The sequence below is a fragment of the Podarcis liolepis genome, assembly GCF_965112155.1.
Source record: "Podarcis liolepis genome assembly, chromosome: 3".
Lineage (NCBI taxonomy): Eukaryota > Metazoa > Chordata > Lepidosauria > Squamata > Lacertidae > Podarcis > Podarcis liolepis.
Window position 1 is genome coordinate 80,742,127 of NC_139557.1, and position 14,389 is coordinate 80,756,515.

At 37.4% G+C, this 14,389-nt stretch overlaps 1 protein-coding gene across 5 annotated transcripts in view; it reads right to left on the bottom strand.

Moving 5' to 3' along the window:
• AKT3 (AKT serine/threonine kinase 3) overlaps positions 1–14,389 on the bottom strand; it is a 102,918-nt gene that overhangs the window by 38,588 nt on the left and 49,941 nt on the right. For all 5 annotated transcript variants that reach the window (XR_014524492.1, XR_014524493.1, XM_083496907.1 and 2 more), the window contains 2 exons: positions 6,505–6,630; positions 790–901 (listed from right to left, as the gene is read on the bottom strand). Coding sequence is in view for 3 of the 5 variants with exons in the window: in XM_083496907.1 (XP_083353033.1) it covers positions 790–901; positions 6,505–6,630 (238 nt within the window). In the remaining 2 variants the exon portion in view is untranslated. The remainder of the gene's footprint in view (positions 1–789; positions 902–6,504; positions 6,631–14,389) is intronic.

Genomic DNA, 14,389 nt, shown 5'->3' on the forward strand with positions numbered 1-14,389 from the left:
TCCACAGCACTCCTGCTGAGGAAATCACTGGCTGATACTGTAAGGTAGTAGCATACTACAAAAAAACATAGGTTTTTCATGCTTTGTCAAGCTGGGTCAGCTATTTCCTAGTGAATACTACTGAAGCGAATCACCCCGTTTCATGCTTGGACAGGCAACTATATTCACTTAACAGAGGAAGTAGAATAACCAGGAGAATCAGTATTTGCTCTAAGTAGTACAGGGACCTTGGAAAGTGTGTCAATTAATTGATGGTACTGGAATTTTTCTTCTGACTAATATTTAGAATCAAGGTATAAGAACGATAAAGTTAGGAATAAAGTTAAATGTAGAGAATAATGAAAGGAAACACAAATCAATATGCAATTTAGCAACCAGTGGTTACCAGAACCCAACTGACAATGCAAAATACAGCAGAACTCAACATTAATGAATTACAATACATTATTACAATAAATTGCAAACTTGCAATCAACATCAACTACTATATCTTCCTGTATGTTGATACTTTATACTTATAGGGTAAAACACACCTTTTTAATTAAATAAACTAACTAACTATGTATTAATAATACACAAGACTGAAATATTACAAAGCCAACTAAAATGTTATAAAAACATTAAAGATGCTATCTGTGAATTAGAAATATTTTGTGTATACTTATTCACATCTTTTGAAAGAAATGCACACAAAGTCTGAAAGTGTCACACAAAACTAGAAGTTGCAGCAAATCTTTTCCTTATAGAAGTTTGCCTATATAACAAGAAACACTTTCATTCATTTCTTACCGTTCTTCTGGCGTATCTACGTGAAATGTCCTTTCTATCACAGTGGTCCATTGAAGACATCGGATAATAAATGTGTTTGGTTTTGGTCTCTCTGTTTTCATTAGCTGGCATTCTGGGGAGGGGGGGTGGAGAAACATTTTTAAGATGCTGCTTTTTATAATATGGGGATATGAACTTGTTTGGGGATATGGGGATATGTTCCAAGTACATATACTTTTTATATCAATCCAACACATTATTACACATTAGTACTTAAGGCTGCATTACTAGAATGAATGATGCAAGGAGGGAGCTGCAGACCATGCTAGGAAAAGAGGTAGTAAGGAAACTTTAAATTAATTCAAATCTACAGGGCCAGGTGAGCTGCAGCCAAGGGATGTAATCTCTTGCAGATGTAATCTCATAGCCTCTGACTATAAACATCTTGCAAAACAGGTGAGGTCCCTGCTAGGTTGGTTGTAGTGAAACAGCTCTAATGATGCCGATGAATTTCAGAGCTCAATTCAAATTGCTACTCTTAACCTTTGAAATTCTACATGGCTTAGGACCCATATATCTGTTGCACTTCCTTCTTCAATCTGCTCATCCATTTAGATCATCCCAAGTCTTTCTCTGCATGTTCCTACAGCGTGGAAAGTAGCAACTGGAGAGTCTTTTCTGTGGTGGCTCATCACCTTTGGAATGCCCTTTCCAAGGATGCCCACCTAGATATCTCATTACTGTCATTTATGTACCAGACAAAAACATTTGTGTTGTTCCAGGCTTCTAAGCACTGCTATCATAAGCGTTATTTAACTTAGAACAGTTTGAGTTTATCAGCTGTTGCTGTTTTAATTTGCTGTATTAGTTTGATTTTACCAGCTGTTGCTGTTTTAATTTGCTGTATTAGTTTGAGTTTACCAGCTGTTGCTGTTTTAATTTGCTGCATTAGTTCGTATGAATTGTTTTTTTATTTTTTAAAAATGTACATTTTGTTACTCACTACTCTGTTAGCCACCCATGGAGCATAAATCTATGTTGAAGGTGACATGTATCAAATAAATACATAAAGCCACACAATTACTTTGTATTGCTCTATGGATAAATAGAATGATCAAATTTTCACATACATGCATGCTAAAACTCACTAAGTTCATCATCTTAAGCCCTTCTCCTGATGTCCCCTATCATAGAGCTTTGGAGAGTGGCAACAAGGGATAGGGCATTTTTCAGTAGGGGCCCTTCATCTATGGGATGTTCTTCCCAGCAAGAGCTGTCTTGCGCTGACATTAGCATACTTCCACCACCAAGTTAAGATATATCTATTCTCCCAAGCTTTTGATTATGATAATCATGCTTAATAATGCTTGAACCTGAACTCTTAAGCATCCAAAGCATGGGGCTCCATCTTTGAGCGAGATGTCTTCCCCTTAAATAAACAAAGCTATGAAGGACTATTATAATATTGTTTATTAATAAATGAAAACTGTATGGGCCTATAGAAAAAGAATGTTGGAAAATAATGAAATGTACAAAATGTATTAATTTGGCGATCGGTACTGGCTCAGAATGTTCAAGCCATTGCTGGGTCACTACCAAGTGAACACTGCAATCATCTCCTCTTCAAGTTTGCTGCTATACATAAACAAATGTAATTAAAAAGATGAATCTCAATTAAAAAACAGTTGGAACTCTAGAGTATCACTGAAAAAGATGAGCAAGCCAATAAAAATAGGAAGGCCCAGCATGATAGTTATCTACAACCAAGAAATATGGATCATTATTTTACAGCTTTCATTCTAAGTATTATTCAAGACAATTGCAGTCATAAGAGTTTTAAGAATTTAATAACTGGAGTGATCAAACACTGTCACAATAATAAATCGGAATATGATGTTAGCAAAATATTCCAAGTGTGAAAAAGTTTCCCCTTTTTTTGTTCCATGGCGAGGATGGTGAACATTATTTTAAAGGTTTTCTGAACCACTGGGATCATTTCTATAACATGAAACAACTGTTTTGTCTTAACCATAATTTAGCACCCAAAAAATTGAGGTTTATGCTTGTGTGCTCCCATCTCCCATCTTGCTATGGCATATCTCCACCCACACTTTAGAACTAAAAACACAAGTTTGAGCCTGGCCTGGCTAAATTATACTTTAAAATATCCAGAGTTTCCTAAATTTGGACACAAAAAGGGCTCTGGACAGTTTAAAAGCAAAAGCTTCTAATCTATTGTGACCATGCCCAAGGAGAAGAGGCTCATGCATGTAGCACTAAACCATGGTTTAGAATTATGTGTAAAAATGCCAGTGATTTTCCTTACCACATCCCTAAAATGTCTGGCACACTCAAAAATATTGTAATATTGCAACTATTGGCTTGAAACAAAAACTGCACTAGTCTCTAAATGACACGGTTATGTTAAACTCTCCTGAACAGCTCTTAACTACAAGCTGTATATCAAAACATTTTGTTTATCTTACACCATTCTGAACCACAGATGACAAAGTTTGCTTGAAGCTGTAATTACTCTGTAAAGCTGGGAAGCCAATTAGACGGCCTAAAACCTGCCAGTTCCAAAAAAAAAGCTACCAAAAAAACATATCATCTGTTCAGAAATTATTAAAAGTTTAAAGTTTGAATTGTTAAATGTTTAACTATTTAACCTCCAGCATAGTTTTTCCCATTAAGGACATTTAATGTCCTCCATTAAGGACATTTAATAATTTAAAGAGTTTTTTTATTAACATTTCTCAACATGGTTAAGAACAGTCCATTTCAAGAACCAACATATATACAATATGATGCTCTCCTATGGCCAAAACTACACATTACATTTGTCAGCTTCTGCCAAAAGGCTACCGTATGGTAAATTACCTTCACTCCCTCTGTAATTATGAAGGTAACTTACCTAGGTCTTGACATCATGGAAATGCTCATTTCCCTGACAGCAGCAGCCAAGAATGTTCAGTGGGATCAAAGAAGCACACCTCAAGATGTTATGGAGGGGGAAATTAAACATGTGGTTGCTGCATTTGGCAGCTACCACACATTTCATGTAATGTGTAGCTCTGGCCTAAGTGAAGCTTACTAAATGCATACGTCCAGTTCAACAATTTTAGGCATTCTATGTGGATGTCAATCCATGATAAATATTTGAAATTATCTTCATCTTAATGAGCAATTCTACAGAGCAGCTTAAGTCCCAGAAGTGTTGTCTACAACTGCAAGGGAAGTGCAACTTGTATGCTTGCTCAACTCAAAGAACCTTTGCTTGCACTCATTTTCCAAGGCCCCCTCCTGCTATGATTCCTTGGGCATTTTTAACAAGTCATTTATACACTGCATTTCTGTTCTCAGAAGAAAACCCAGGGTGTTTACAACAATAAAACACTTAAACAAATACACAAGCAGGTGAGTATTTTTAGAAAATTCTAAATCCTGTCAGAATCCTTCTAAGCTCTTTCGAGGGAGAGAGACACAATATATGCACTAGCTTCTAAAGTTTCCACAGATAAAAAAGGACAGAATTATATAGTTCAACTGCTTTTGTAGCTGAGGAAGTGTCAGCAAACACAGCTATATTGGTATATGATTTGCTATAGGTTTTAAACTACAAAACATACTGTATTAACATGCTAACACATGTTAAATAGAATAATAAATAAAATAAATAATAATAGCAATAAAGTTATGCTTCCTCATGGCTCACTGGGTGCTATTATTTCCACTATTAGGTATTGTGACTGACCTAGTACATATATATTGTTTTATTTTGCAATATAGGTTATGAATTATAGTGAGTTTCAAATTAGGTAAAGGTAAAGGTAAAAGGACCTCTGACCATTAGGTCCAGTTGTGACAGACTCTGGGGTTGCAGCGCTCATCTCACTTTATTGGCCGAGGGAGCTGGCGTACGGCTTCCGGGTCATGTGGCCAGCATGACTAAGCCGCTTCTGGCAAACCAGAACAGCGTACGGAAACGTCGTTTACCTTCCCGCTGGAGCGGTGGTACCTATTTATCTACTTGCACTTTGACGTGCATTCGAACTGCTAGGTTGGCAGGAGCTGGAACCGAGCAACGGGCGCTCACCCCGCCGCTGGGATTCAAACTGCCGACCTTCTGATCAGCAAGTCCTAGGCTCTGTGGTTTAACCCACAGCGCCACCTGTGTCCCTTTCAAATTAAGAGCAGCACATATAAAAATTCTCATTTGCAAAATCTACTAAGTTTCTGAAACATTACTGCATGATTAATGGGGACTGATATGACCATATTCTTTTGGTTTTGTGCGCATGGAATATTAACATTATTTTTACTGACGGAATGTTCTGTGTGGATTCTTTTGAGAAAAGTGCATGGGTGTGGAAATTTTTTGATTTTATAAAGTTCATGGGTGTGACTTTTTTATCTTGTCATTTTGGAGGTTTACTTGACTTGTAATCAAAAGAAATAAAATGAGAGGTGTGTGACATTCCCCAAATATCCCCTTTGAACTAGAAGTTCAAATAAGCTTAAGAATATGCCAAACTATACACTTAGAAGAGTGTTCCCTACATGATGGCATGAAATTGCATCCACCCCCCAAGGACTGAGGGTACAGCAGCCCACAACAAACAGGGTCATCACAAATCATACTGTAGGAGTTCAAAAAGATCCACCACCCACTACAAGGTGGTGTCCGAAAATTCGGGATCCAGTACAACATCATAACATCTTGATCATCCAGCACAACAATCATTCTACTCAGGATTAAGTGCTTATGCATCAAAGGATGTAGCTCTTTAAGTAATGTGTTGTCTAGATCCATATCTACCATATACTAGACAACTTTGCCAAAAAGAGCTCCACTGTTTGAAATATGGCAACCCTACCATTCTCTTTCTATTCATTCATTCATTCATAACACTCAATGCCACCACATCCAATCAAGATTTTAGGGCACTGAAACTGATGATAAATTGTAACTGTAAAGTAGCATTTCTGATATACTAAACTATTGATGTTCTTTCCCCTCAGAAAAATTTTCTGTTATGATCCTTGAAACAGATTAAAATAATTTTACTGTTAAAATTACCATGGTTAATGACTTAACATCAACATTTTCCTAGGAAACAGAATGAATGGATCCTTATTTTTTGTAAACCAAGAAATATTAATGTGAATTGCAACACTGTGATGCAAACATTACACCATCTTAGCAAAGCAACTTATGTATTTCATCTTTTTTTAGATTTGCTTGGAACATCATATTGCATTTCTATTAAAAACTTGTTTTTAAATGTGGAGAAGGCTCCACTTAACTTCCTTATATAGATATGTATGTGAGTTTTGCAGTTTTCCCTGTTTAGGGAAGTTTTTAATATATAATGCTGTACTGTTTTTAACATTTGATTGGGAGCCACCCAGAGTGGCTGGGGAAACTCAGCAAATGGGTGGGGAATAAATTATTATTATTATTATTATTATTATTATTATTATTATTATTATACATAGCAATCCTATATAAAATATACAGGTTTCAGCAGATGTTTCCAGTTACCAGAGGGGATCTAATAACTATTTTGTGTATGAAACTTCATATAGGAGATGGACTTTGGGGGGGGGGTATTTCAAATTTCTAACCAAACCAAAAGACAACACTAAAACCTATGCCTTTCCAAAGTTTTTCAATGTACTGTGAGTTTGGTGATCCGTTAAAATAAAATTTGAGTGGTTACTGAAGATACTCACTTGCTACTGAAAAGTTGTTAAGAGGATATGGTAGATCCACATCTTGCGGCTTTTCCTTATAGCCTATGAAAGAGCCATCTGTCTTCAATAGGAAGTATCTTGGCCTCCAGTTTTTTATATATTCACCTATATAAGAAAAGATTAATTCAAGGATTAATATGAACGTATATATTGAAATATTCATTGTAGCGTTGCCAAATGATCAGAAAAAAGCTGGATGGGTCTCATCCTGTTTGCTTAACAATAGTTAGATTTACAGACATTAATAAGTGAAACCTTTTCAAGAATGTACCTAAACATCCTCTTCTGTGAATCTCTGCAGATCTAACTGTTGTTAAGGGCACAGTAGCACAGGGTGATAAAAAGCTTGCAAACCTAGCTTGTTTAATTCTCTTCTACTTTCAATTTTTTTAAAAAAAAATACTGTTTGGATATTCATTCATTCAAACGGGATTCATTCATTCAAACAGAATAGGCAGAAGACAGGTTTTCATTTACTTGTAGTTCACTGGAAGAGTCACAGTAGATTGACAGCGGTTTCTGACTCCCAATAGCCACAATAATTCTTTCTCCCTCCTCTAAATTAGCCTGTTAGAAACAGTGACCTTTACTATCTCATATGCAGAGTCTTCCCAGTATATACAGGTCATGGTGTATAGTAATTGACTTACCCAGTCATAGAAGTGGAAGGAAAAAAAATGAAGTGGAGTGGTTTCATTTGGATGGGGCAGGGGAGGAAGTGGGATGTTTTTGCTTCAAATTAGGCCAGATTCAATTATGACTACAAAAAAGAAGCAGACTGGTGAAAAGAAGGTGGATGGTGTCCCACTGTATGTTGAGCACCAGCTCTGCCCAGGAACCACCATTTTGAATCTAACTTCTCTACCACCCTGGCCCCTATTCTGAACAATTTTGATGTACCTCATAGTTACAGTAAAAAGAAAACAGACATTGAAAGCATGACATTTGTCCCTGCTTGAATTAAAAAATGTTTATCTGGCAACAGCTTATTTGATTCAACTGTGCTTTTGTGTTGGGTCTTTTGATAATATGTTCGTGTTTGACTGGACATCTAGACATTCACAAATGTCTAGGAGAGAGTGTTTGCCTTCAGGCAAGGAGAATGCCCAACACCATTTCCCACAAAGGCTCATTGGTGCTGCAGCTTGGAGAAGATTAAAAACAGCTGGAATCTCTCCTGGTTTTTTCCCCAAACCTCGGTACAGTTGAGATAAGACTGCTTCCCTCCCAGAGGGTTTAAAATAGGCAAGGATTTCTCAGGGCCAACTAGATGATACATTCAATGCAAGAACATGTCTACACCATCTTCTGTGTGACAGCTGCTAAGATATTTGAAGACTGTTATCATGCTCTCCCTTAATTTTCACCTCTTCAGGATAAACATACCTAGATCTTTCAACTATCTCTTGCAAGGATTGGTTTATACATGCTTCACCATCCTGGTCACCCTCATCTAGACATGCTCCAATTTGTCAATGTCCTTCTTAAAATGTGCTGCCCAGAACAGGACACTGTATTCTGAAGTGGCCGAACCAGTTCAGAATAGAGAAGAAGTATTACAACTAGCAATCTTGACTCTGTGCTTCAGTTATTAGAGCTTATGATTAGCAAGTGCTGGTTTATATTCATGTTGTCATCAGCTAAGAGTTTTAGATCCTGTCAAACAGATCTCTTTAATCCTGTATGTATCCTTCTGATTTTTTTTGAACCTAAATATAGGAATTTAATTTATCTTGTTTTCAACCAAGTATCCAACCTGCCAAGATAGTTTTCAATCTTGATTTTGTCATCTATTCAGTTTACTAGTCCTCTGAGTTTTGTGTTATCTGCAGATTTGATAAGCATTCCCTCTATATCCTCATTGAATCCATTTGTTGAATCCATTGACATGGTAGTAGTGTAATTCAGCCCACATTTACTATTTCATCAGCAAGGATATTGTGAGAGACTTTTTTGAGTGTCTGTTGCAATCTGCTGACTTACCAAACTAATAACTCTATCAATTAATAAATGAGATAATTAATAAATGAGGTAAGTCTGAATTTTGCTAAAAGCTCTCTGCAACAATTTTAGTTCTTATAATATTAAGGTGTGTTTACCTTTGGTTTCATATGAAAGACAAGAGTGATAGAAATAACCACATATGTAAGGTGACATTTTCACACTCTAGTATATAACACGAAAGGCAAGGTCGAATATTCACATTTGAAAAGCTAAACTGAGTGGACCAGTAATCCATTGAGTAAAACAGAGGGAAACACTTTGTGATAATTTAATCAAGCGCAACTCTGGAGTAGTTAAGATAGCAGTAGTTTTGCTTTAGAGTATTATTTTCTATCCAACTTCCTGCTGTGTTAAATGTAAGCTAAATTATTATTTTGCTTACATTTACGCCTTTTAGGTTTCAGAAACATACTCCTTATAATTAAGGAAGAGGTCTCTAATTTTGTACACTGCATTGGAGAAAACTGAGTAATTCACATCATTTATATATCGGTCAAGCTATTTAAAGCTACTACAGAGCATTGCTTAAAATAGGATTAAACTAATTCATGTTGTATCACAGACATTTCAACTTATTCTTCTTAGAAAATAAAGCACAGGAAGGTCCAAACAAGGCTGCAGCTGTGGATTCAGGAGAAACTTCAAAATTCATTTGTTACAATTTTTTCCCAGTGGAAGGGTTATGTACATGCTTAACTGATGCTCTTTCTCTCTTTCATAATGTTAAATTAAATGGGGAAAAAATAGGTCATTAAGTTGTTGACTTTAACGTCTGAGTACATCTGGCCAAAATTATGGATCTTTCAACCCCATTTATTTCAGGGGGCAAGAATGACTTTAAAATGAAAACATAAAAGGTAAAGGTAAAGGAACCCCTGACCATTAGGTCCAGTCATGGCTGACTCTGGGGTTGCAGTGCTCATCTCGCTTTATTGGCCAAGGGAGCTTCCAGGTCATAAGGCCAGCATGACTAAGCCACTTCTGGTGAACCCGAGCAGCGCACAGAAACGCCGTTTACCTTCCCGCCAGAGCGGTACCTATTTATCTACTTGCACTTTGACATGCTTTCGAACTGCTAGGTTGGCAGGAGCAGGGACCGAGCAATGGGAGCTCACCCCGTCGCGGGGATTCAAACCGCCGACCTTGTGATCAGCAAGTCCTAGGCTCTGTGGTTTAACCCACAGTGCCACCCGCATCCCCAAATGAAAACATAGATTACTATAAAAAGAATGCTGTTGTGCTAAGTGGATAATTTGTTGTTTCTTTTTTACTCATTTAAGGTGAAATCTAACAAGGCTTCCATTTCCACTCCTCCCCTCCTGTAGTCACCCACGCAAACACAAAATTTGCTACAGAAGATCGCCAGAGAGAGATTCTGAGGGCACACAGGGGCTGAAAAGAGGCAAACAGCCAGATGCCTCAGAAGCATGCTATGGTTGATGGTACCGAGTTGCTGAAAGGTCCAACAGAACCAAATGAGATGCATTCACTTTTCAAGTTCCTAGTACAATATGACAAAGGCTGTTTCCCCCCCGAAACTAGGACCAAGATAGGAAAGTATATAAATCAGGCTGATCCAACGCACAGCCCAGTGCCTTTTCAGCAGTCCTCAACATTTGATCCCGCCCCCACAGCCCTTGTGTTGCCCTTCCAAAGCCAGGTAAGCGAGGTGCTGGGCTTTGGGAAGGAAACATGAGGGCTCGAACATGAGCTGGGGAGCTCTAGGACCCTGCCAGAGCCTCGCAACACCTTCCCAAATCCTAGCCCCTCACTTAGTTGATTTTGGAAAGGCAGCACAAGGGATGGGGGAGTCAAATTCTGCCCCCCCATGCCACACAACAAGGCCTTGTTTCATTGTTTCATGCCAAAGTACTCTTGCAGCGCACTTGGTATGAAATGTTGGGCTGTGCTGATCTAAATAGTGTCAACCAAGAAAGCCTGGAGCTGTCACCACTTGCTTCAACATCTTATTCTAAAAGAGTAAGTTACACTAGCCAAGAATTATCAAGGGTGGTTGGCCTGAAGGAGGCTTTTTATAGTTAAGTTCTCACAACTTATTTTCTTCAATGAAGTTGGAAATAGTGATGTAAAAATTTCAAGAAATCTTGAAGCCATGGGGAAAACTGTTTTTCCCTTGAGGGAGTGGTTTTATAAAAATAAGAAATCTGGGGGAAGGGAATCAGAAAATATATAATCATTTACAGATTGAAAGTCATTTTATTATTTTTGGAACATAAAATGTATCATGGATAACTTGGTTTGCCATAAAAACTATGTTGTATATTTAAAATGCAGTTTATTCAGAAAATAATTGCAAAATGAATTTTCTTTAAGAAATATTTCACAAATGGAGCTACAAGCTACTGAATGGTAAGGGACCTCTTTGGCCAATTTATGAGGAGCAGGCAAAAAACAATAAAAACAGAAGAAACAATCAACATTAGAAAAATCAAGAACAATCAAGTGTCAAGCAGACATACAACACTTATTTCCCTAAAATGAACTGAGAAAAAAAACTGGGGAAATCAATGAATATACATGAAATTTAATCAGCCCTTTTTTCTGAGCTAGTGCTATCAGTTTCAGTTCCTGTTTCTCTTCCTTCCTAGACTGAAACAAGTTTCTCTACCCTTTCAAAAGCAAAGAAGGTGTTGATCCCTTCTTCTTTCTCGTGTGATAATGACAGTGCCCCCAAGAGGTAGAAATACATCTTGCTCTTAGATTTGAGAAGTTTTTCAGCTTACAATTCAAGGATTGCTTGTCCTCAGTATACAGGAATTGCAATGATCTATACTGTCTTACTTATAAGTCTTCTGTTTCATAGTTTTTAGACATCATAGGGGTGTCTTTAACATTTTAACCGCCATTCAAAAAGAGAATATTCTGCACTCCTTTTTTCCATTTTTTATGTGGGGGACGGACAGACTTGGGGAAAATATTTATACCTAATCCCTGGGCTTTCACATCTCTAGTTGGAATACAGCTCTCAATCAGGGAAACATGCACATTTTCCATCACCCGCATGCCCAGTCCCCTTCTAGTGTTCTTAAACAGTCATGATGGATATTGGTCTGGAACACAGTCTTCCAAGCAACTTGTCCATGTTCTCAGGCTGAACAAGCAGAAACTTAATATATAAAAATAGGACAAACACACACTGGAACCACAGTCATAGATGCTGCTCTTATATACAGAGTCTAAGTTAGAATGGATACACATGGTTTTATCATCAAAGTGTTATGACAAACTGGTCGCTGCTGAGGGGTTCTCCTATCTTTGGGGCTATTATAATAAATAATAATAAATATCATGTAACAATCCTCTCAGCAAGCAGAATATTCCAAATGGTAAAACTGTGTCAATGCAACAGTGGCAGAGAAGTGTAATTTCTTCACCGCCACTACCACCACAGAGGACGCCTTAAAATGAGGTCTACCTCATTTTTAGTCAGATTGGTCTTTAATTTTCATTCCCTGCTGATATAAGTGTCTAGCCAAGCAATTTGTTTCCCCTTCAGAAAACCAAGGAGCCTAAGTTCTACCAAAAGAAAGTGCATCTGCCCATATCATTTCTCCAATTCAGAGGTCAACTAGGGTGTTGACAGAAACACAAACCCTGGTAGCAGGAAATCCCCCCCCCCAGAGTGAATTAACAACTGGAGGGTCACAGGTTCCCCTCCCTGACCCCAGGGGAGCCTACTTCAATAAAATATTGGGGGTCAGGTAAGACCTGTCCCACATAATCAATCATATGATGCAGTGCGCACACACCATTTGAATGGCAATGCCCATCAACTTTGGGGGGCCCAGCCCCCTCAAATATTTTATTGGGAGGGTTGGAGACGCCTCAGCCCCAGGAATTGCCTCCTATGCCTGGCCTAGATCATTTAAGAAAAGTTGTTGGCATCTGCCTGTCTCAAGAGTCAATAGAGTGCACCTCTGGAGCTGAAGTCAAACCGCTGCAATAACAGCACTAAAGTAACCTCCTTGGGGCACAAGCCTGGGCAGCGTTGTTTAACCTGGAAAATATATGTGCCTGAATATAACACTTCTAGTAAGAAGATGTGTTCACATGTTTCAACTAAATTAGGCTAGCATAACTGGAAGGAGAACTTTTACCCATATGGATAACAGTAGAGGAAAAGTCACCCTAACAGAAAAATCACACACGAAAAATATACCTAATTCACATGTAGAGTTAATACACTAGGATTCTGCATTAGACTTCCTAAAAAGGAGCAACAGCTGTTGAATAGACAAACGTGAGATTTCTCTCTCTCCTCTCTCTCTCTCACACATATACACACAATGCCCCCCCCTCAAAAAAACTGTTTGAAATGCTTTATCAATTTACTAAGCAGCCCCTGTGTTGGGGAGAAACCAAGTAGACAGGATTGCTTAATTGCAAATTAGGTTATGCCTTTATAAGCCAGGTATAAATACAGAGATGCCCTTTAGAACCAGACATAAAAGAATATAGCAAAATAGAGGAAATAAAACAAATGAAAACTACATGAAAGATATATAACAAATATAAGATGAATAAACAAACAGGATTTCAAATGAATCAACCTTAAAAGGAGTTCCCCAGCCAAAAAATATTTGTTATAAAAACTGAATTTACTTACCTTGGCCCTCTGAGGGCAGTGTTACCTAAGATTAGACATAGAATATTCTTTTTACCCAGAATGACAACTGTCGGTGCCTCAAAGAAAGGTTGTTAGAAAGTTTGGATTTTTCTGCATTTTATTTGTAATATATTTTCAATTTTCAGTTTTTAAAACTAAGTAAGCCTTAATTATTTTTATAATCAAATAGTATTCCAAATAAAGAAAAACAAATGTCTGTGATTTGGCTAAACAGGAAATTTCAGCCGTTTGCTTCAAAATATTTTAAACAACTGCCAGTACACTTTAAAAATCAGAATTAAGAGTCCAACAACTAGGGGTGGGTGGGTGGATGGGTGGGTGTGGGTGTGTATAAAATCTCACACAAGAACTGCAACTTACATAGTAGCTGTCAAAGTTAAATAAATGCAAAACTAACTAGAGTTGAAGCTCAAATATTGTCCCAGGCTAGCAATTATTAAGAAATAGGGGGGAAATGCTAAAAATAACTATTCAGTTAGACAAAACTAGTGAGTATTACCATTTCCTGATCTTAATGTGAAATCATAACAAACTTTTAGACTTTTGGAAACAAATTTAGGCAAAACACTGGTTTTCAGAAATGCTGGGACACAAAGAAGCCAGCATTTTCCTCTCTTACCAATACCATTTAAAACTACAGTTATAGGAGAAACCCCCCCTTTTCCTAAAGTACTGTCCCTAAAGTCCATTAATGAGGTTTGTACATCTGATAAATTAATTAGTTGGTAGAAACACCACACTTCTTAAACTTAAATTGTCACAATCCTTTTATCAAATAAATTAATTTATAACGTTTAAAAACCACAGGCAGATGAGGTTGTAAACCGCCCTGTGTTCTTCAGATGAAAGGTGGTTCAGAAATTTAGTAAATAATAAAATAATGAATAAATTCAGGAATAGCACAATAAAGTCAGGTCTTTAGTAAATCACTTAAATCAAATGTTGATTGCAGAGCTCTCTACAGTATGCATGATAGAGGGGTGTCGAAATGAGCATATCTGACTTCTCCAGAAAAAGAAAAGGAGCTCCTACTTCACTTCTGTAATTTCAGAATACAGCCATGTGTGCAGCTGGGATCCATATTAGTTCTTTGTGCACATAAAGAGTGATCAAAAAGCACCCCTCTGCATTGGGTAAATGTATTAAGGATTGCAGTGCCATCTAGAATTGTGAATCACTGGCTATTAAAGACAACACTTTCCCTTTTAAATT